The 23599-nt window shown below is 28.7% G+C and overlaps 1 protein-coding gene across 1 annotated transcript; it reads right to left on the reverse strand.

The window, feature by feature from the left end:
* Positions 1–8585: 8585 nt before the first annotated feature.
* Positions 8586–21708, reverse strand: HSP60-2 (heat shock protein 60-2). Its single transcript, XM_089760248.1, is given in 22 exon segments — positions 8586–9059; positions 9190–9267; positions 9351–9427; positions 9429–9476; positions 9656–9759; positions 9851–9960; positions 10069–10169; positions 10273–10350; positions 10513–10581; positions 10674–10772; positions 10880–10957; positions 18855–18899; positions 19066–19131; positions 19224–19328; positions 19489–19542; positions 19544–19582; positions 19715–19890; positions 20109–20173; positions 20175–20211; positions 20214–20265; positions 20821–20951; positions 21681–21708. Coding segments are annotated over 22 exon segments (1746 nt in total). The 3' UTR covers positions 8586–8953.
* Between the last annotated feature and the right edge of the window lie 1891 nt (positions 21709–23599).

Raw genomic sequence — 23599 nt, forward strand, 5'->3', positions numbered from 1 at the left:
CTACCTTTGTAGAGACTCCAAAAAGCTTATCTTTCCATGCTAGCTGTTCTTTGGTGAGTGCAGAGATCACTTCCTTGTTTTCTTAGGCTCTACTCTTCCAATACTCCATCATTTTTCTTAGTTTTTACACTTCCATTTTAGATCCCCTTGAAGGTTTGATGTCTATCTTTAATTTTTTATTCTCCTGGTGAAGATCTTGTAAATCTTCTTTCAACACCTTTCATTTCTTAGTCAACTTTTTTAATGTATCATTATAATTATTAAATCATACCTCAATTGGTTCACCTGATCTATCATCTTCATTTTCTTTTTTTCAATCTTAAATTCTTGTTAAACGATCTCAAGAGTTGATAATATCTACTTTGAAGTAGAAGTGGGCAACAGATCTGAAACATCTATTGGTAGGGGCTTAGCTTCATTGACTTTTTTCATTTTTCATGCAAGGTACCCTTTTGTGACATTATCTGCAAATCTAGCTAGGTTCATTTGATTGGTTTGCATCCATGCCTTGATGACTTCTCGAACCTTTTTCATGTAACCAGGTGCCCTATAATCAAATTTGAGTAGATTGAGTCCATAAGTCATAGGGATGAACTGATTAGAATCATATTGTTTTTGAATTATATGAGGTGCATAGTTCACTGTCCATCATATTCCTAGCAATGTTACCCATGACTTGTCTCCACAATTATACAAAATGGCTATGGAAAGCATTTATGGTGCTCTCTATATTACATCCTCACTAGTCTACTTTAGAAAGAATGTCGTCCATTGTTTTTTTGTCCAATCTATCTGCATTCTTTAATGACAAACTCCTTGATTGGAATATAATGAATGAAGAATGGTCAAAACAATATCTTCTTTTTTCTCTAAAATTGAATTCTAAGCCAAACAAAAAGTAACTGAGCATATCCTATGAATCACCCTTTACTCTTCGTACGATAGAAATTTAATGATCTAATGATCTTTATTAAAATGGTAGGAAAATGATTTATACCTTTATCCAACTGCTTGAAGAAGCCGACCACTGATTGCTCTATGTGTCCTAATACCTTGGGGAATATCATCAACCCATACATGGCTAAAGTGAATAACAAAAAAGCTGATGGAATTGTCTCAACTCAATTATTTTCTTTTTTATGCTTGTTTATCTCCTCAACCCCTATTTGCATAACTTGGCTAATTTCTTTCTATATTCAGTGGTCTTTTGCTCCTTCCAATAGATCATGTTTCAACTAGTAGACTCTATCTAGAGTAAGGATGAGTACTCTTCAATTGTGAGGGCTAAGTCTTGTTGGTTGAATATGAAACATCGATAAGATAGATCTCAAAACTATATAGTAGTCTTAACTTGTTACTCATCAATTTTTACTGACATAGTACCATATCCTATACTTATTCGAAAAAGACTCTTTTTTCTTAACTCCTTATAGTTGCCATATAGTTTCCAACTTGGCTACATCATTCTGACTCAAACTCACATGCATCAACTATGGAAGTGTAAAAATATAACTGACCCATATGCAATCTCTTTCTTTTTCTTGAGTGCTTTTTGATTGGTTTGTAACCTCTAAATAATTCTTGCTAAGGGCTGATGCTACTAATGGCTATATGAATGCTTCTTTTACTATTGATTGATCTAAACAAATACCTCTCTTAAAATGCAATGGCTATATGATGTATGCAACACAATTAAATACTATATAAAGAAAAGAAATAAACAATCCAAATAAACAAACAATTAAAATAACAAAACGACCATATAATAAAACAAAATAACATAATATATATAGTATCTTAACCTTTGGTAATTTTTTAAAAGGTGGCAAGGCTTTACCCTAGGTAGGTTTCTTATGGCTCATGATATGCTAGGTTAGGATTTATTTATCTAAAAGTTCCTAAATCAATCTTACATCATTATCCATTACAGATTAATGAGGCATACCAATCCTCATCCATTATAGACTATAAACGAAAAAAGTTTAATCTGAGTATAAGTATTTCATTAGCAAATGTGGAGGTTATCATCTCATGAGAATGTAACTACTTCACTTCCTCCTAATAGGACAGAACTCGAGTTTAGAGCTCATGCATGTAAGTGAATATACAAAAGTGTGCAAAGTACTATGTTAATCAAAACAAAGTAAATAAATCACAAGAACAAAATTAAAACAAGATAAATAACAAACATGCAATTTATTTTGTTTATTAACTTATTTTTTGAGAAATTAAAATAAAAGGAATTAAATTAAATATTAGATAAAACCAATTAAATCCAAAAAATTTTAATAACATGTAATTAAAAATTTTTTGGCTTGACTCTCTTAAGGTCTCTAATGGAATCGTCAATCTGTCATAACGTATCGATATGGAGATTTAATAGCTAGACTTAAAAATTTAAAATCATGAAAAATATGAAGAGTCGCCATTAATCTTTTTTAAGGTGTGATTGGTCATCCCAAAAAATTATCTTTTTAATAAAATAATAAAATGAGTTTAAAGTTTATTAAAAAGACAATTTTAGTCAATGAAAACAGGATTGGATTCGGGAGTCGATTATGCATGAAAAAAGAATAGCACTCTCGTAACACCTATAAAATTGATACTAATTAATTATGCATTATTTATAACTTTGGCCAAAAATGTTTTCTTTTATGAAATTTAATTATAATTTCCTTCATTTTTAAAAAAATAAAATTAGTTAAAAAAAACTTTATTTATGAATATTATGAAAATTTTTAAATTAAAAAAATACCTTCAAATTCTCCAACATAAAGGTAGAATTCAAAGATAGGTTTTTTTATCTAAGATTTATTGTAATATTCCTTTAAAACTAATAAAATAATATTTTTTATAAATGATAATCATTAATGACATTCTAACATTTAAGTAGAGTACAAACAGTTATATTTTACAAAATGCTATTTTAATTTTATTTGTTTAAAACTAATTTTTAAGAATTTTTTATGTAGTAAAAAGCAAAAAAATAATATAATTAATATTAATCATTAATAATTAAAATATATATATGCATTATAAATGTGCACATTAATCTAAAAATAAAAGAGGACAAAATGTCTTTGCATTCTCGTTGGTGATCATGGATAAGACAAGATTGATTTAGATATACCTTCATCCATCACTATGTTGAATGCACCTCAAACACTGACCATATTCACGGCTTTAGCAATAGCTTAGAACTCTTGTCTTTTAAAAGTTGGATAAAGCAACATTCATGACTTCATGAATTTTTTCTTGATAATTTAACTTTGCCTTGTCATTCTTGAATTTAAGCTCTTCCAACTTGGCTTGGAATTCCCTTAGCTCAACCTTTTTCCTCTCTAACTCAACATTTTTCTCCTTTAACTTCAACCTAACTTTGCTAAACTTAGCCTCAAACTTAGCTTACTTTGACTTCACATTGTGATAGGAATGATCGAATTTGTTGAACATGTCTTTTTGAGATTGCTTCTAAGCTTCATACTCATTCATTTGAGTCTTAGCTCAGCCAGCGTGAGTTAAGATAGCATAGGCATAATGCCTAGCAAATCTGACATTATGGAGTCAAGGGATATTGAATTTTTCCTAGTCTACAACATAAAATAAAAGTAAGAACACCAATTTAAATAAAAGGAAAAGGAAAAACAAAAAACAGCAAAAAATGGGCTCACTTATTAGAGGGACCATATTTTGGGTAATCTTTTAAGAGAACCTAATGAAGTTAGGTACTCTATTTCTCATCGATTTGAGTAGTGAAGGTAACAATCTTTGTAGTGATCCCCTTGGTAGAGACCTCAATAGCAAGAGAAGGAAGAGATGAGCTAAGATCCCTAAACTTAGTAGAACGAGGTAGCTTAGCAGATTTGGGAGGCTAGATCTTGATAACTTTTTACTTTTAGGGAGATTGAGCTTGGATAGGATGCGTATGAAGAGCTTTGACTTGAGCAACTAATTTAGGGAGAGCTCGGCTAGATGAGCTCTTTTACTTTTCTTTGCTCCCATTTTTACCTTTCGATGGGTTTGGTGAAGTTAAACACATTAAAGGTAGAAGCTTTTTGCGTCCCTTTGCTATCCTAGGAGCTTGACCCAGCTTGATCTCCAACACCTCGTATACTTGAAAAGAAACATGAAAAAGCTATTAAGTATATATATAAATAAAAGATGCAAGAAAGATATAAGTGACTTTAAGGATTAGCTATTCCTAAATACCTCGATCTTAAACTAATGTGAGGTTTTCACTGAGGAGAGAAGATTCACATCTATCGAAAGTCCTTGAACTTTCAAATTTTAAAAAGTAAAAATGTCTGCCACAAAAAGAGAATTATTCCTTTCAGAATGGCTAATAAATCAACTTGAACTAGTTCGGACCTCTCATACCTTGTTTGGGGTAACCACGAAAAAAAAATAATTTCCAGGTCTTGATTGAGGTAGGAATTTGATCAAATAACTTCTTACTAGCTTGAGTTGTAGCATAATATCAACTCTTATTTTTAGGATGGGCTTTTACAGAGAAGAAAATTCTAAAAAAACTAAGTGTTAGAGGCTGACCTAAACCTTCAACTAAAATTATGAACATTACAATGCTATGCCACATTTGTGACAAGAAAAAAAAGGTCATAGTTTGAAGAAGTTCAGTACAGTCATAATGAAAAGGTGGAAGAGAAATCTCAGCTTGGCTATAATGGTATCCCTATATACCCATAGCTTATTCCTACGTTAATGTTAGGTTATTTTATCAAAAGGATGGAAAAATTCAATGACATAGTCTTCAAAGAGATCGAAAATGCTCCCTAGCTTGTCTACATGGCTAGGGGTACATAGATTAGAACAATTCTCTAAAAAAGCTCGGCCTTTCAAAGATCTCATGGTTTCTAAAAGGTTGTTATATAAGAAAATATTATTGATTCGAGGTGAATTAGTTTGAATCTCATCGTCAACTCAAGATATATCCTTGGTCGAGGAATGGTTAGAAGAATCTTAAGATTTAAACCCAGGTTCTTCATTGATAAGTAAAAAAGGTAGTTGGACGTTAATAAGAAAAATTAGTTGGCTAGGAATAGAACCTCGATCTAACATAGACACTTATTGAGTTTGTAAGCTTTAATAGAGAACTTTTTGTTTATTCTCGAACATAGGCCATAACCACTTATAGACTTTGAGCTCTTGACCTTTGGCATTAAAGAGACATGAATGGAAACTTTATACCTAAGCCTCAAGTGGAGGTGGCATTCATCATGGCAGATTGAGCCATATTAGCCGAGATCTTGGCTCTCAAATTTGATTCAACTCCTAGTGAACCATAAGAATCTGAATTGGAAAATGTGGTCAAGGAAGACATGCCTAGATGTGATGGAGATAAAAATACATGTAATCGACAAAAAATAACTAACCATGGGGTGACACCAAGGATACCTAAAAACACAAGAGAACCTAAAAAGATTAAAAAAGAACACCTAAAATCTTTCAAGAATCCCTAAAGCACTTTAAGAATACCTAAAACCCCTTACAAATAGCTAAACTGCTTAAGAAATTCTCAACAAGTAAGAGTTTTCTTAAGAAATTGAAGTAAACTAATTTTGACGGAAGAAAAAGGTATATATAGGTAAAATGGTGACTTGTCGACTTTCCAGCTTTAAAAAATCATTCATGATAGGCCAACTGGCTTGACATTCTCTCTCTTCAATAAATATATCTTGATATTTGTGATACCTTAGAAGTTTTGCACAAATTTTCATAAGTTATGACATTAAGCAGAATACTTGGAATGAATACCAAGAATGCTTGATAGCATCAATAAGATTTGAAAGGAATACCTTATTCAAGTTGGGATTAAAAAAACCTAACCTAGTAGCTTTTGAGCTGTACCATACATTAACACTCATTTCAGTTAGTGTGTTTAAGAATGTGTAGATCAATTTTAATGCTCAATGACCTAATCAGTTGACCTACTTATTCGACCTAAGTACATAAGGGTAAAAATGCACTTATTTTACCCAAATAAGTCCTAACCTACATGAAACCCAAATTATCTAATCTAAACTATTAAACTAGTTGATGATAGGATAGAATGATGTAGTCATATTGAAACCCAAAATCAAAATAGTCATTGTGAGTTAAGGAAAATATCTTAAGAATCTAAAAAGATTTTGGTCTTTTGACCTACCTAGGATATTTTCATCTCTTTGTTGAAATTGAAGTGGCTAGTTTGTTATTGGAGAAGAACTATACCTCTTATGTTGCTAATGTGGATTCTAACCTTGCTTTACATGCACTCAAATGGACATGCTGATATGACACTCCACTATTGGTCCACTTAGATCCATGTCAGCCTAGCCTATTCTAGGTTAAATCATGCAAGCCACATCACTTTAGGTATAAATACCTTGTATTTTTTCATAGGTAATCTTAAGCCACTCCTTCTCATTTTCCTTAATTCCTTCCTTCTCTTGCTCTCCGTTAACTTGAGCATTTAAACACAAATGTTGAAGTCACCTCTAACCTTTATTTCTAACCTTTACTTTCTCTATGCTAAGTGCCTCTCCTCGATCCGATTATTGTTCAAATAGAAACAAAGTCGATGTACTAGGCTTTGATTTCACTCATTCATCATGTTTTTGTTATGTTCGTATTACTAGTGAATTGGGAAGAAAACACAAAAAAGGAAATATCTCAAATTCCTCTTCCTTTGCATACGATGCAAATGCATCACCAGTAAAATAAAAAAAACATGGTTTTGCACTTTCCTATGATTCAACAACTTTTGTTTGTAACCATAAATAGTCCTTATTCAGTTTTCATGCTTATTACAAGTATTGGTTCAAAAAAAGTAATCTCCAACACTCAACCACTTCTTTGATTCGCCTTAACCATTTAGAAGGGGTGGGGGAATTTCACCAATCGAATCTTGCATCATAAAAAGTTATTACCCATTATCCTTTCCAAGTAGATATGACATATAAGTCCCCACTAAGTAGATATGGCAATTCATATACCCGACTCGTGTCTATTTCATGTTAAATTCGTATAAAACATAAAAATTATAATGTCACAATTCGTGTAAACACATTAAACTTATATAAATTTTTTAACTTTTATCAAACCCAAATGCATTTTAATGTCTTCTTTTATATCATTTTCACATCATGTTATCATGTCATATTTAAAATTACCATATTTACCTTCAAACCTATAAATGCCCTAATTTTTTTTTTGAAACATTGTTTGTGCATTTCTTTTCTTAACTTGCTTTGTAGGATATGAAATACAAAATTTAGGATAAAAAAGATTAGTCATAGCCAGGAAAAATGTTGGCTATCTTACTGGAGTGCTTTGTGACTATCTTGCGAAACTATTCCCTGTTTCCCTTCTAGCATAATACTAGGAAAACCATAAAGGGGCGTTTGGTTCATAAAATCTTAGATTCTAAGAGAAAATATGATCTCCAGGAAAGTGTGAATTCCTAATGAGGGGTGATTTTTCATGGCATGGGATTGTTAGATTCTTGTATTTAATTAAGGGAAAAGTAAATTACTTAATCATGTATTTTGACTATAATGTATTTCACTACATAACAAACACAACAATTTTTCAGTAAAAATAATCAACAAATAATGCATTTCAAATCATAGAAACACGGTATTCAAGTGTCGAATTATAAAAAAAAATTAGTCATCAATTACTTCGTTAAATTTATCCAAGAAAATATGGGAAATAAAGCACAGTTACTATGTTTCACAGTCTAAAAATACAATATCCTAATGGTTTATAAAAAAATTTTGATATCAATTATAGCATTTCTATTCCAAGAAATGAAGTATATACTATAATTATTGCATTTGAAATCATAGAATATATATGAACAATTACTACAGATAACTTTAAAGAAATGCAATAATATACCATAATTACTCAAATAATGTGTTTAACTTGAAAGAAACGTAATAAATGCAGCATTCTTTCATGCCAAGGCACTTTATCTTTGGTTTTCTTATCTTTTATTTATTTTCTCTATAATTGAAATTGTGTGGCTATGAATCATTTGGCTTTACTTTACTTGTCTTTTGGCTTGCATGGCTATGAATCATTAAGCCTATTTTGTCAATAACATTTTCCTTGCATTTGTCAATGTAGAACGAGTTCTCACAATTACTGCATTTCTATTCAAAGAAATGCAACAAATAATCATATTTACTGCATTTTAAAGTTTCAAAATGTAGTATTCAAGTGAGAAAATGTAACAAAAATTTACCAGTTGTCAAATATTGTGTTTCTGTTCAAAGAAACAAATTAAATAATTGCAATTATTGCATTTCAAAGCCTCAAAAGTAGTATTTGTGCTATTTGTTTTCAATATTAGGTTTGTAAATAAAAAATCAAACTTAAATTTCTTTACATACGTTAATTTTCAAAAGGATAAAATAAAAAGAAAACATTTTTATTCAAGTCAAAAGTGGGACAAATGTAACTTTCCTCCTAGTCTTAAAAAACCATAGGAAAATGTGAGTTTCTAATCCCGACACTTTTTTGTACTATTGGGAATCTAAGATTACCCTAGGAATCAAATATCTATGAACCAAATATGGGAATCACATGCGCACAAATATAGATTCCTTCGAACTAAATGCCCTCTAAGAACAATAAAAAAAGACTTAGTAAGAATTCACATCAATCAAAGTCAAAAGTGTAAGAAAGATGATGAATTTTTTTTATTGCCCAAAAATATGGTTTTGATACAACCAATTCTTCCTAGCAATACAATTAGTTTTGACCTTGATCACCAAAACTACTTATAAGTTTCTTTCTTTTTATGATTACATGGATGCCTTCCAAGTGAAGAAATAAAAGACTAGAATAGCTAAAATCATTGATATTCATTTCTTTATGAGATGTTAGAAAAGAAGAAAACAAAGATTAGATCAAGGCAATCTCAATCAGTATATTGTTAGAAATTACCTCAATAGTCCATGCGACCCATACCATCAAGCATTGCTAGAACATCCTTCTCATCCTTGGAAAGTTCAACTAAAACAACTTCAGTTGTTGTCATTAATGATGTAACACTACATCAAGAAAGCAACATACTTAGCTTATTGTTATTAATATTTTGAAAATAACTTAGCTTGTTAGTTTTAGAAATTAAAGGCAAGGTAGAGTAATAATGCATAATCGAGAAAGAGATTTGTGGCTTACCTTATAGCATTAACCAATGCAATTCTAATTACTTTCAATGGTTCAATGATACCAACCTTTACCATGTCTACACAATCACTTGGTTATCAAAAAAAAAAAAAAAATGGAGCATAAGCTACCTTACTTTCATCAGAATGGTAAATATATGCAATGAAAGAAACTTTTATGTCATTCATTGACCTTTGGCAACATCATATCCAAGATCAAGGTTATCCTACTCTAACAGTATATCATTGACAAACAACTCTCTACATTCTTACATTTGAAGCAATTGTGTACATAGGTGTCTACAATAAAGAATTTCATTTTTAAGGGAGAGTGAAACTTTACAAATAAAATTTCTAGCATTTTGAAACTTTACAGTGGAAGAGCTATCTAAACTTTTCAATAGTATATCTAGAAAATAATTTTAAAAAAAATTTTCAAAAGTTGATCCATCTAACATGTGTGGAAAAGATTTACAAACCTTTAGAGCATTATGTATAATTTGAACACCAATCTTCTGGTCAAAGTTGATTGTAGGTAGCTTGTCCAACTCTTTCGATGCATACAGAAAAGTGACACCACCACCTCAAAAAGATAAATCATTAAGTAATGTTTTCACTAATTCAAAGATTAATTGAACCCTCATGATAAACTATTAAGACTTAAAAGTTATTACCTGGCACAATACCATCTTCTACGCTTGCCTTTGTGGCATTTAATGCATCTGTAACTCTATTTTTCTTCTCACCAACTTTAACTTCACTAGCTTTTCCAATCCATTATGTCCTACAAATTCCAAGCTTCATTAAATCCATTCATGTAAGCAACAAATAGGAAATAAAGTAGCTATTGCAGTTTTTTAAGTAAATGTTAGATACCAGTAACTATAAGGACTATACCTTTAAGATAGCAACACCATTAAGAAGCTTTACCAATCTTTCTTGCAACTTTTCCTTATCATAATTAGAAGTGCTCAATTTAATTGCTAACCTAATCTGTTATTATGGACATACATTATAATATGAATTCTTAAGAAAATTATGTAGAGTTCAAGAATCAAAAGAGGGCTAAATAATTGTTCATAGAAAGCAACAAAACCTATTCACATCTTCCTTCAATGTCTTTCTTGTCACCATCCCCATTAAGAATAACAGTGTCATTCTTTGAGATAATAACCTACAACAGCTGAAACAAAAAAAATCATATATCAAAACTAATGTCTATACATATAAAAGGAATTAAATTTGTTTTACCAAACTTAATAACTTCCTCATTATAGGAAATGATAGAAAATCACATCAGGCAGAGAATTTCATGTCTAAAAAATAGATATCATACCTTTTTACAAGAGCTAAGCTTGTTTAGATCCACCATTTCAAGGTTCATGCCAAGTTCTTTAGTTATAACCTATGGTAGAAAAGTAACATATATCATTCATTAAGAGGTCATGCAAACTCATGCCAATGGTGCTATATGCTATGAACAAGACAATCTCATACAGCAGAAAAGTGCCTTATCTCTCCTCTTGTGAAGATAGCAAGATCATGTAGACTAGCCTTACTATTTTCTCAAAAACCAAGGGCTTTGATGGCACAAACCTGCCTCATAAACAATCATTTAAATACTAGCAAGCATTCCTAAAATTGATGAGGAAAATTACATTGATAAAAGGAAAAATTTTCATATTAGATAGTGAACACCAAACCTTGATTCCAGCATGAAGCTTGTTAAAAATGAATGTTGCAAGTGCTTCGCTGTCTACATCTTTAGCCATAATTGTTAGCTTTTTAGGTGAGATGATGATCTAAGAAGGGGTAAATTGGATTTCTCTAAAATTTTCCCAAACAAATGATTTCAATATAATTGAATGGAAAATAAAATAATAAGCACTTTTGATAAAAATATAATACAAACAATAATAATTAATGAACCTAAAATTAAATATAAACAATAATAAATTGTAAGGAGATAGGAATAGAGAAATAAAACATAATGATTTATAGAGGTTCGATCTTTCTTTATAAGGCACCTACGTCCTCTCTTCTTAGTTGTCCATACTAGGGCTTCTATCCACTATTCTTAAATTGAAAATATAACCTATCTTTTTCTTTCTAAGGCTTAAAATAGAAACCTCTACTCTTTATAGTATTGTACCCAATCTCACTACAAAGCTCTCAAGAGGATACCTCACCTCTTGTTCTCTTCAACCATTGCATATCAAAGGTAATTTTGCAAACAATTGAACAACCTCTCTAAGGCTAAGTGTTTGCTAACTTTAAGTACAAGAAAATGATGAATGAACAACAAATATGATTTTGGATACAATAAATACAAAGATATAGACTTTAAAGCTCTAAAACTCTTGAGAGAATGAATATATGACTTGTTTGATCTTGCTCTCTTGATTCATCAACCTTCTTGGTGTGTTGGAGTGGCCAATATATAGAGAAATTGAAGAACTAGCTGTTGGGGAAGGTTTGGAAGAAGAAATGCCTATTAAAAGCATGAAAAACTAGCCGTTGGAAAGTTTCTACCCAAACCTGATTGATCCTTTTCCTTCCACAAAGGGATCGATTGGTTCAAGTTTTGTGCCCTTTTCCCCTTGAAAAACATGACCCAATCAATCAGGTAAGCGACTCGATCGATTGGTTAACCAAGGAGATCAATTGGTTCAACCATGGGATCGATCTGGTCAAGCTGCTCTAATGTATCTTATTTTACACTCTACTCACTAATTTGATCATATTTTGAGTTATACAAATCCAAATCAAAAATCATTTGAAGATTTAGAAACTAGACTTAAAACCAATATTATCAAAATTGTATTAAGTCCAAAATGAATAAGTTTACTTTAAAAACAACAATTGGACTTTCATTTAAGCTAAAAAAAATAATATTTAAAGATAGATTTGATCTGAGAAATATGAAAACAAAGAAAGGTTTGTTTATACTTTGAAAAACATATTATTTATTTAGTACCAAAATATAAAACTTAAGAACATGTACTAAATAAATCTTTTTCAAAATCTTGATCAAGCTTAATTAACTTAATGTTTTATTATTTCAAAATAAAGATCAATTCAATGATAACAATCTCCTCTTTTTTGATATGACAAAACTTAAAGATAAATTTGCTTGATTAAAATTTTTCTTTGAAACATTGAAGATTTTGAAAAACATTTTGAAAAACTCCCCCTTAAACAATGCAAGGCAAAACTCTCCCTCAATTAATGCATCCTAATCCAACACAACTCAACAAACATATACTAGTCAAATATATGAAATAAACACAATCAAACATATGTAAGTCAAGCAAAAGCAAATTTGTCCAAATGATATTTTTCCCCATTTTTGTCATAGCAAAAACTCATGAGCAAATTAATAAGCAAATAAACACAAAAAGCCATCATTAACAAATATATTCATGAAACATTTCTCCTCCTTTTTGTTTATGCACTTTATACCAAATGTTTAAGCTCTTATATCATTTGTTATAAGCATACAAGAAGAAATATCTCTAAACTCTATCCCCCTTTTTGTCATTTCAAAAAAAAAGAGAGATCAATTCAATGCACGAGACAAAGTGCTTGATATCAATAATATCAAGAGTATTTTTAATGCATGTAATCAAGTGTAATATGCACAATGAAATTTACATACATGTATTCAAGCACAAAAGTATATGTGTATCTAATTAAAATGTTATAGCACAAAATCATTCATTCAACCTAATCACATGAAATTTATGAGCAAAAGGATAATAAAGATATGCAACCTATTCATAAATCATGTTATCATAAGATGTGCTTAGAAACTAAAACATCAATAGCAATTAAGCATAAATTCAAGCACATACATACAAGCTTATATCAATTGTTATAGATACTAATTGTTAAAGATATGTTATGATAAAGTATACTAATTGTTATCACAAAACAAATCAAACAAAATTGTATTCTAAGATTTTTTGTCATTTTCAAAATAAGGATTAATCAATATAAGCCATACACAATTTTGCATGAGAGGTACAAGCTATATCAAAGATAGACACATAAATAAGCATCTATGAAAGATAAAAAAATCTTTAGCAATTTTGATATCAATTGTTACTAATTGTTAGCAATTTTATTCAACCACTTTCATAGAACAAACATACTTCAAGCATATGAAAGATTCATTCAATACATGTATAAATGATAATAGTAATCTTTCGTAAACTATCCTATCCAAACAAGAACCAAAAGTTCATATGTATATAATAAATCAGAAGTACTAATAAGTAATGAGGTTCAATCATCATGTCCTAACAAAGATTATATAAACATGATTTTTCAAACATGATGAGCACATATGCTATAGCAAAGAAATAATAAAAACATAATTATTCTATTATAATCCAAATTATTTCAATGCATAGCAATGTACTTAATCTAAGCATATGCAAGTAATCAAACATATATTTATTTGAAACAAAATCATTTAAGTATATGCAAGAACATTTCAAAACATGTATAGCAATATACCAAAAAAAATGCAAATCTTTAGACATAATCTGGTACAGGCATCTCAATTGACTCAATCAATGAATATGTTCAAAGAAATCAATCTATTTAACTATATCCATGTCCAAAGATTCAAACGAATATTCATGCAATAAAAACTAGTAATCAAAGCAATCAAGAATTAAGCATGAATATTAATCAATCCAAGGATTTAACAAAGTTAAGACAAATTTTATTAAGTAGCTTGGTGATTAATTTGTGAAAAGTGTTCACTAATTCAAATATAATATTTTTTGCATATATCAAAGCAAACATTTATCAAATCATGCATTAAACATTATAAATCATAAGCACATAGCATAGATTCAATACAATTACTTATATCCTTATCAAGTTATGTTGTTGTGCTCATTGTAGTTGAGTGAGGTTTTAAATCCTCCATTCCATATCATTTGAGCTAGTCTTTGATGTACTTGGGCTTGAATGATGAAGATTACTTGCTTTGCTTATTCCACTTAGAATCTAAAAAATGTAAGTTCATTCATGTTTATTTCAAAGTCTCCTAGCATAGACTTAGAAAAATTTCTTGACAAATGATTTTAATTAAAAACATTAAGAAAATCAATTGATATAAATTATACCAATTGTGAGAAAATAATTCCATATTCTAAGTCATTATAGGCAAAACAAAATTTATTCACTAAGCACAAGTTGCCAATTACAAGGGAGATATATACTTAAGCTAGAGGCCATATATCAATTTAAACATCAAATAGCATAAGAACGGTATTAAAGCAAAAGTTCTCATGTAATGGGCAAAAATCAAAGCTTTTAGAACATTCATGAACACAAAATAGACATATTCAATATTAATATCTATTCAATAAATCACCAAGGAATATATCAAAATAAAATTTAGGCCATATGAAAACTAAAAACTTAAGGAAGTGATATTTGTCATAAAAAACATATTCAAGAAAATTTTAACACAAAAGCATAAATATGTCTACACAAATTATAGGCCATAATCAATAATGACTTAAGCTAAAAATAAGCATCATAAGAAATTCATTTACTTAAGTCATGTTGCAAGTATGTCACGTAAAGATAAATAATATTTATCACATAAGTATACACTTAAAAAGAACAATAGATGAACTAACAACATATTTCATTTACAAACAAGTAGTTCATCATATTCAAAATCACAAATCAAGAGATATATCAATTGAACACCAAGATCCAAAATATTTCACAAAATTAATAAAATATTTAAGTAAAAAAAAAGCATATTTCATAAATATCTTCCACAATCAAGAGATAAATAATTCAATCATTTTAAATCACAGGCATTAAAGTCAAATTGAATCAATCATCATATGAGCATATATCTTGACCAAAAATATAGATGAACAAAGAATCAATATATATCTTTTAAGCACATAAAATTATCAATTCATTAACACAAGAGAAGAAATAAGTCTTGAATTAATAAGGATAAAGAATTAAATCATATTTCAAGATTATTTCATAAAAAGTCAAGAGATGAACAATCAAACATCAATATATATGATTTAAGCACAAGATGATCATCAATCTCTAAAATCACAAATCAAAAGTTAAAACAATTGAGAATAAAATAATCAAGTTTAAATAATATTTCACAAGATCCAAGCATTATAAACAAGTTAAGTAATTTCAAACAATATGGTCATACAGGTATATTCAACAATCACAAATCAATATGCATAAAAATCACAAAATCATTTCCATCATGCTAAAATCACTCAAACAAATATATTTATGCAAAATACCATAAGAAAAATTATTCAAAACTTAATATTTTCAAGATTTTTATTTTTGATATTTTGAAACTCATTTTTACTTGAAAAGGACCTTAATAAATCTCATAACTAGTCAAGCTCATTTTTAACTGACTTAAACCATTCCAACAAATTTTAAATGACAAAACAAAGTTGTTCAAGTGATCATTTGGCATTAAAAATAAGAAAATTAGAAAGTCAGCTCTTAATCCCATATTTCCTTGAAAAAGGCTATTAAGATGGGCAAATATGTTTAAACATATTTAAGCTCTTCAAACCATTTAGAAAATTTTATATCACAATTTGAAATTGTCTAAATGGTTTTTATGCCCATGTATGTTCAAAAATAAGATTTGATCTTTTAAGTTCAACAATCCTTTGAAACTTGCATATAACACTATGAAAAATTAAAATCAATACAAGTTATCAAGTTTTTTTTGTTTGAGCAAGTTTAAATTATTAAATTCAAGATATTCAAATTTATTTTACAATTAAAAACTTGTTAAAACAAAATTTCATATTTTAAGGATTGACTCTAGCAAAAATCATTTGCAAAGCAAAACATAAAGTCTCAAAATCATTAAGCTTTAAGTGCTCCCCTTAAGTTTGTGCATAAATATAAAAACAATTTAGCACATAAATAATTACTCCAAGCATCAATAAAAAATTCATCAACAAAATTATTTTTAAGTAATTTAACACCACAACAATTTCAACAAGCATCTCAAACATATTTAAGAGCAAAATAAATGCATATTTAATTCAAGCTCACATTTTCTTAAGATTATGCAACCTATGTCTTGTAATCACTGTCAATCAAATTTTGCATAATCAATTAAGCATTCAAATTTCATTAAGAATAGGTAACCAAATTCAAATTCTTTTCAAATAAAAGTTTAAAGGTTACTCATCTCCATTGTGTGTCTAGAGTATTAAATGTTCAACTCACATTATAACTCCTTGCTCTAGCACATCTACAAGAGACAATCTCATTTGATTTTTTGTACCAAAATTGCTTTAGGTTCTTAAGAGTTAGTGATCAAGTCTCTTGTTCTTTTAGGAACCCATACTTGCCTAATTCTAAATAAAACTTTTCTTTTAATAGGACAAATATGTATAGTATGATCATAAAAATTACAAAAATTGCATTTAATCATTTTAGCACTTAAACTCTTATCTAAAAACTTTTTTTTTTCATTCATCAAAACATCCAATTTCTTTTACAAATCAAAATTTTCTTTTTTTAAAATTTCATACCTATTTTGAGAGGTTTCAAAATTTATTTTAAATTTTTCATTTTCTTTTTCCAAAACATTTTTTGCATTCATTAAAAACCCATTCTCTAATTTCAGTTTTGAAATCATTTTCTTATATTTCTTCTTCATTGATTCACATTCAACATATAGCTCATTATAAGCATCTTGCAATTCATCAAAAGCATATGAATTTGAATCAATAGAATTAGAAGTTACCTCTGGATCTTCAAGAGCCATGAGACATGATACATTTCGGTTGGATTGTTATCTTTCATGTATTTCATCCAACTTCTCTCATATCTCATTTGAAGTTAGACATTTTGACACCAAGTTGAATTTGTGGGAGTCAAGAACATCTTTATCCTCCTTCTTCATTCATAAAATTTAAATTTATTAATCATAGAAGCTTTAAGGACTTTCTCACCATCTTGGAGCCAAAATTGAGCTATAGGATCTTTACTTAAGGTAGTTAAACCTATAAAAAGAGACCAAAGCTTTGATACCAGTTGTTAGCTTTTTAGGTGAGATGGTGATCCAAGAAGGGGTGAATTAGATTTCTTCAAATTTTTTCCAAACAAATGATTTCAATATAATTGAATGAAAATTAAAACAATAAGCACTCTTGATGAAAATATAATGCAAACAATAACAATTAATGAACCTAAAATCAAATATAAACAACAATAAATTGTAAAGAGTTAGGATAGAGAAATCAAACACAATGATTTATAAAGGTTCGACCCTTCTCCACAAGGCACCTATGTTCTCTCTTTTTTGTTGTCCACACCAAGACTTCAATCCACTATTCTTGAATTGAAAATACAACCTATATTTTTCTTTCTCAGGCTTAAAATAGAAACCTTTACCCTTTGTAGTATTTTACCCAATCTCACTATAAAGCTCTCAAGAGAATACTTCACCTCTTGTTCTTTTCCACCCTTGTATATCAAAGTTAATTTTGCAAACAATTGAACAACCTCTCTAAGGCTAAGTGTTTGCTAAGTTTAAGTACAAGAAAATGATAAATGAACAACAAATATGATTTTGGATATAATAAATACAAAGCTAACTTTAAAGCTCTAAAACTTTTGAGAGAATGAATATATGATTTGTTTGATCTTACTCTCTTGATTCATCAACCTTCTTGGTATGTTGGAGTGACCAATATATAGAGAAATTGAAGAACTAGCTGTTGGGGAAGGTTTGGAAGAAGAACTGCTCGTTGGAAGCATGAAAAACTAGCCGTTGAAAAGTTTTTGCCTAGACCCGATCGATCCTTTCCATGAGGGGATCGATTGGTTCAAGTTTTGTGCCATTTTTCACTTGAAAAACATGACCCCAATCGATTAGGTAAGGTCCTCGATCTATTGGTTCAGCTAAGGGATCGATCTGGTTGAGTTGCTCTATTGTATCCTATTTTGCACTCTACTCACTAATTTGATCATATCTTGAGTTATACAAATCCAAATCACAAATCATTTGAAGATTTAGAAACTAGACTAAAAGGGCTTTCTATACATACAAAATTCATCACTAATTCATTGTATAAGAATTTTAGTGAATTTTTAAATCTACCCCTTGTGCAGTTTTTAGACAACTGCAGAGTGTCTAGTAAAAATTCAAAATCTTTTATTAGAAAACTTGGATTTTGATTTTGTTTGATCCATTATAAAGTATACTCAAATAGCTTTCCAACCATATAAAATTCAAATCTTAAAACTTTGTGAATTAATACAGAAAAATAAAAAAAGTTCAATGTTGGAAAACTTTATTCTTGTAAAACAACTTTCTAAAGGTAATCTATTTCTCAAAACTACAATTATCAAAATTATATTAAGTACAAAATGAATAAGTTCACTTTAAAAAAAACAATTGGACTTTCATTTAAGCTCAAATAAATAATCTTTAAAGATAGATTTGGTTTGAGAATTATGAAAGCAAAGAAAGGTTTATTTATACTTTGAAAAACATATTATTTATTTAGTACCAAAATATAAAACTTAAGAACATGTACTAAATAAATCTTTTTCAAAATCTTGATCAAGTTTACTTAGCTTAATATTTTGTTATTTCAAAATAAGGATCAATTCAAGGCTAACAAAAATTAACAAGGGCCTTTGTCTATAAACAAATATAGCATAAAACTTATTAATTTTAGAAATCAAATGTGGAATGAGAAGTTTAAGAGAGTTTTAGTGAGAAAAACAATAAATTTTGATGAATGATGATTAACCTAAATGTGGTTAGGTAGAATGGTCTGAAAGCATGCATTGACCAAAATTTACTTACCTTTAAAGCTAACTTAAATACTTTCACCACTACATTTAAGCTAGATATTCTCCTCTCATGGATTAAGATAAGATGATCATCTAATTCCTCAAAAAAAAAATTGAATCAACTTCATGGCATGGTTAAGACTCAATCAATATGCCAGGAGCTCAGTTAAAAAAAAAAAAGAGTTATTCAACACATTTTTGGTTTTTTGTATTGGTGATGAAGTATGATGATATGTAGCCCCTTTCAAGCTTCATTCCCTCAATAACTACAAACTTATTAAATAATGTTTTTCCATCCTCCAAAAGTTAAACCCATGGTAAAGATGTCATATCATGTGTAAAAAAATGCAAGAGATTATATATATATATATATGACACGAATAAGCAATCAAAATTTAAAATTGGAAAAAAAAAGAATAAAAACAAGCAAAAATACCATGAAGGCATCAAAACTTACTTGAGTCATAATCACCCATTCTTTACCAACCTTCTCCATTGCTTTTACATTACCTCACCAATTTCCTTCTCTTTTTAGTCAAAATTGTTCCAACCTATTATGAAATATTTAAGTTCAAATCTTAATAAATTAAAGTTCACTACCATTTTCATTTTGATTGTAAAGAACTGCATCACCTTAACAACAATAAGCTTTTGAAAGAAAAACTTTGAATAACTAAATTGACTTGAGCTATCTCTTCAGATATGTTAATCATCTATGCCCATATTTTCAAGTTTGTTATAATAACATTAACTAACATCATTATGCCATACCTTAGGTCCATTGCAGTCATTCCTGCAACAACAAACTTGCATTATTCTGTAAATATTGCTTGTGTAAGCACTATTGCACATGTAGTACCTGCAAACATGTCAAAGAATTCTCATGACTCAGCTCTCTACATATAGACAACATGTATGCAGTTTGGAAACATGAATGCCTAGGCTAACTAAGTTAGTACATGCAAATAGGATGTATCAACAACAGAGTTAAAGACTAATAACTGCAAGAAAATATCTAAAACATAGTTTAAGACTTCAAACAAACCAATTAGGTTGACGAAAGTACATGTTCCTTACCATCACTAGCTACATCATTGGTGGCATTTGCAACTTGTTTCACAAACTAGCACCCACATTATTGACTTATCGTTGAATTCAATGCTCTTTGTGATAGTTACACATCTTTAGTCACTTTTAGAGCACCATAACTTTGTTCAGTAACCACATTCTGTCCCTTTGAACAAAAGAAAAAACATGGCATTATGTATAAAAAGGCCCTTAAACCAAAATTAAATAACCATTCAAACCCTTATCATTTTATTGCAAAAAATTAAGCCCTCAAACCTCTATTTTCTTCAATAAAGCCTTTTATTACATGAAAATTGGTTAACTTCCAACAATCATTTTCATCCAATCAAGAGTTCAGTTCGGTGAAAGTATATGTTTAAGGATTCAATTTGGTGAAAATAAATATTTAAAAGCTCAATTGGTGAAAATAAATATTTGAGGGCTCAATTGATTGTAATAAAACAAAAGGGGCTTGGATAATTATTTAATTTTTGTTTGGGGGCTTTTTTATACTTAAGCCAAAAAAATTAAGAAATGGTTCATCACATAAAAATACATAACACCATTTCTTATTTTAATCAATATTCCTACTACCTATGAATTTTAAGTACTACTTTTTATCCAATCAAAAAGAAAAGGCATAAATTGTTGCCATCAACGATTAACCTTGAAAACCTAAAGAAAATACTCATTGAATGAAAATGGGGTATATTAGGTTTACCTTAGGACCCATTGTAACTTTAACAGCATTAGCAAGCTACTTAACACCTTTAAGCATCAAAGTCTGATCTTTTACCCCAAAATTTATATCTGTTGCTACATAGTTCCTATTCCAACTCAACCTACAACCATCTAACACACACCAAAAAACTAAAAATCAACAAATAAAAATCAAATCAACATTATCCAAAAAAAAAAGAGAAATGAGTAAATACAACTAAGTAACAACATGATGTGTAGCATTCCTAGCAATCCTGAAACCAAAGAATAATACACACACACACACACACATATATGTGTGTGAGAGAGATAAAGAATTATTTCATTTTAAAGGAACAAAAAAAAAAACTACAAAAAATTAATAATGAATAAATGTTTTCAAAGTAGTACCTAGCTTTAGAAGCAAAGCTTAAAGCGAAATGATACCTGGTTTGTTTGGGAAGAAAGAAAGAAAAAATGAAAGCTCAAGAAAAAGAGAGAGAAAGAGAAAGAAAGGAAATGAGAGAGTTTTGGAAGACAAAAGGTAATGAGAAGATTTGGGGGTTGTGTGTTTAAAGAAAAAAAAACCCAAAAATAGAAGCGAAAGAAAAAGGGCCTAGAAGAAGTAGCGCACCCACCAGTTTCTAGTTATTCAACTTATTCTTTCTTTTTTTTTTTTTTTTTGTTTAGGGGTTTGGGTGTTAACATTTCCATCTTTGTTTTCATTTTTTCTTTTAACTTTTCAACTTAATGGATTAAGAGCACATTTGGTTCGAAGGAATTCACAAATTTTCTCTTGGAATTTTGATGGTGGGTATTTGTTTTTCACATTTGGTTTAGGGTAATCTGATTAAAAGAAAAATATCAAATTTTTTATAGTACCCAAAATCTCGAAATCAAAAACCCACATTTTCCTATGATATTTTAAGATTCTAGGAGTGAAAGTTGTCTTATTTCCAAATTTGGCCTAAATAAAAAGTTATGACATAGTCATTACCTTTTTAAAAAACATATCAATTTAATTTTTTTTCTAACACCTTCTTAAATGACCCTTTTTATAGAAATGCCGTAAATGACCTTTTTAATAAGGAGTTCTAAAAAAATTAAAAAGATTATTTAAGGCACTACTATAAAAAAAAAAGATCATTTAAGGTGTTTTTGTACAAAAACGCCTTACATGACCCATTTACGAATGTGTTATAAAAATATTAAAATGATTATTTAAGGTATTTTTGTACAAAAACATCTTAAATAATCTTTTTATAAAAAAAAAATAAAGAGACCAATTAAGGCGTGCAAAGTGCCCAACAGTTTAATTGATCTTTTTTTCTAATAATTTTCCTTATCAATTAAGGTGTTAATGTTTTGAAACATCTCAATTGATGATATTTGATAAATAAAAACAACAATCAATTAAAATATTTATTTTCTTTTGCAACTAAAGGTATCATTTGTTGTTTGGGTATTTATTATTAATAAAACAAAATGAAAAGTTACCATCATATATATCAAAGAGATTATGGTAATTATACAAAAATTAATATATGTAGATTCTCCCGAACCAAACGAATCAATTCGAATACAGGATACCCTAAAAATGTAAGAAAACTATGAATATTGTACTTTCTTAGATATCACACTTTTTTCTAGAATCTAAAATTACGTGAACTAAACACCCTTTAAAGGGATTTTGTTCACTTAGCGAACTCTTTGTTTGATCTGACCCTTGTTTTTTTCTCGAATTTAGATTGGACTCAACCTGTTTTTTTTTTTTTTAATCTAAAATGGATTTAAATTTAATTAATGTTGTGTTTGGTAAAGAGAATAAAAATGAGAGAATAACCATTTTTCAATCTCATAATTTAATTCATAACAACTTGTTTTATCCGGTAATTTAACTATTTGATTAAGAGTTTATTTGGATGGACAGTGAGATTAGCTTCAGTAAGATTAAAAATAATAATAATGAAAAAAATTAATTATGGTACTGATGAGATTAAAATATGTTACAAGAGATATGCTAAAATGCAAATGCAATGATAATTGTGAGATGAATTATAGTAAGAAAAGAAAAGGATAATTAACAGTATTAGATCAAAGTTTGTATATAATGAAAATTTGAAATTATTTGACATTTATGAAGTTAATAAATAATTAAAAATTACTAAAATTATTTTTTTGTCAAATATATATTAAAAAAAATTGATAATAATTAGGATTTGAAATACTAAAAATTATAAAAATATTTTAAAATATTTAATGTTTAAAGAAATAATATTTATAACAATTATAAATTTTTTTTACCAAAGTAATATTAAATATGTAAAATATAAAAGATAAAATAATTTTAATATAAAAATAAAATAAAATATAAGAAATAATAAGAAATAAAAATATATAGTGGGTATTTTGATAAAAAAAAATCCAATGTAGTGATTCATTGACCTTTAACTTCCAATTGAAAAATGTTGGTTCAGTGCAGTTGAGGAAACCAATCACTGAATATCCAAACAAAACAAAATGGGGCAATTACACAAAAAAAAAAAAATCTTAGATCTAACCATTTGAAACACGATAAGAAAATAATATGAAAAGGAGACACGAATGTAATATGATTTAAAATTTTAGTAAAAATATATATAAGTTTAACAAAACAAAAAAATTATATTTCGTATTTATGTGTCAACATGAATTAAGAAACGTAAATTTTGTGTAAAATACAATATAAATACATAAATTATCAATATTTTACATTGTATAAATACATAAATTATCCAACTACACTAATGCTACAGGTAAAT

This window comes from Durio zibethinus, chromosome 4 (assembly GCF_047325235.1).
Source record: "Durio zibethinus cultivar Kanyao isolate XHJ-2024 chromosome 4, ASM4732523v1, whole genome shotgun sequence".
NCBI lineage: Eukaryota > Viridiplantae > Streptophyta > Magnoliopsida > Malvales > Malvaceae > Durio > Durio zibethinus.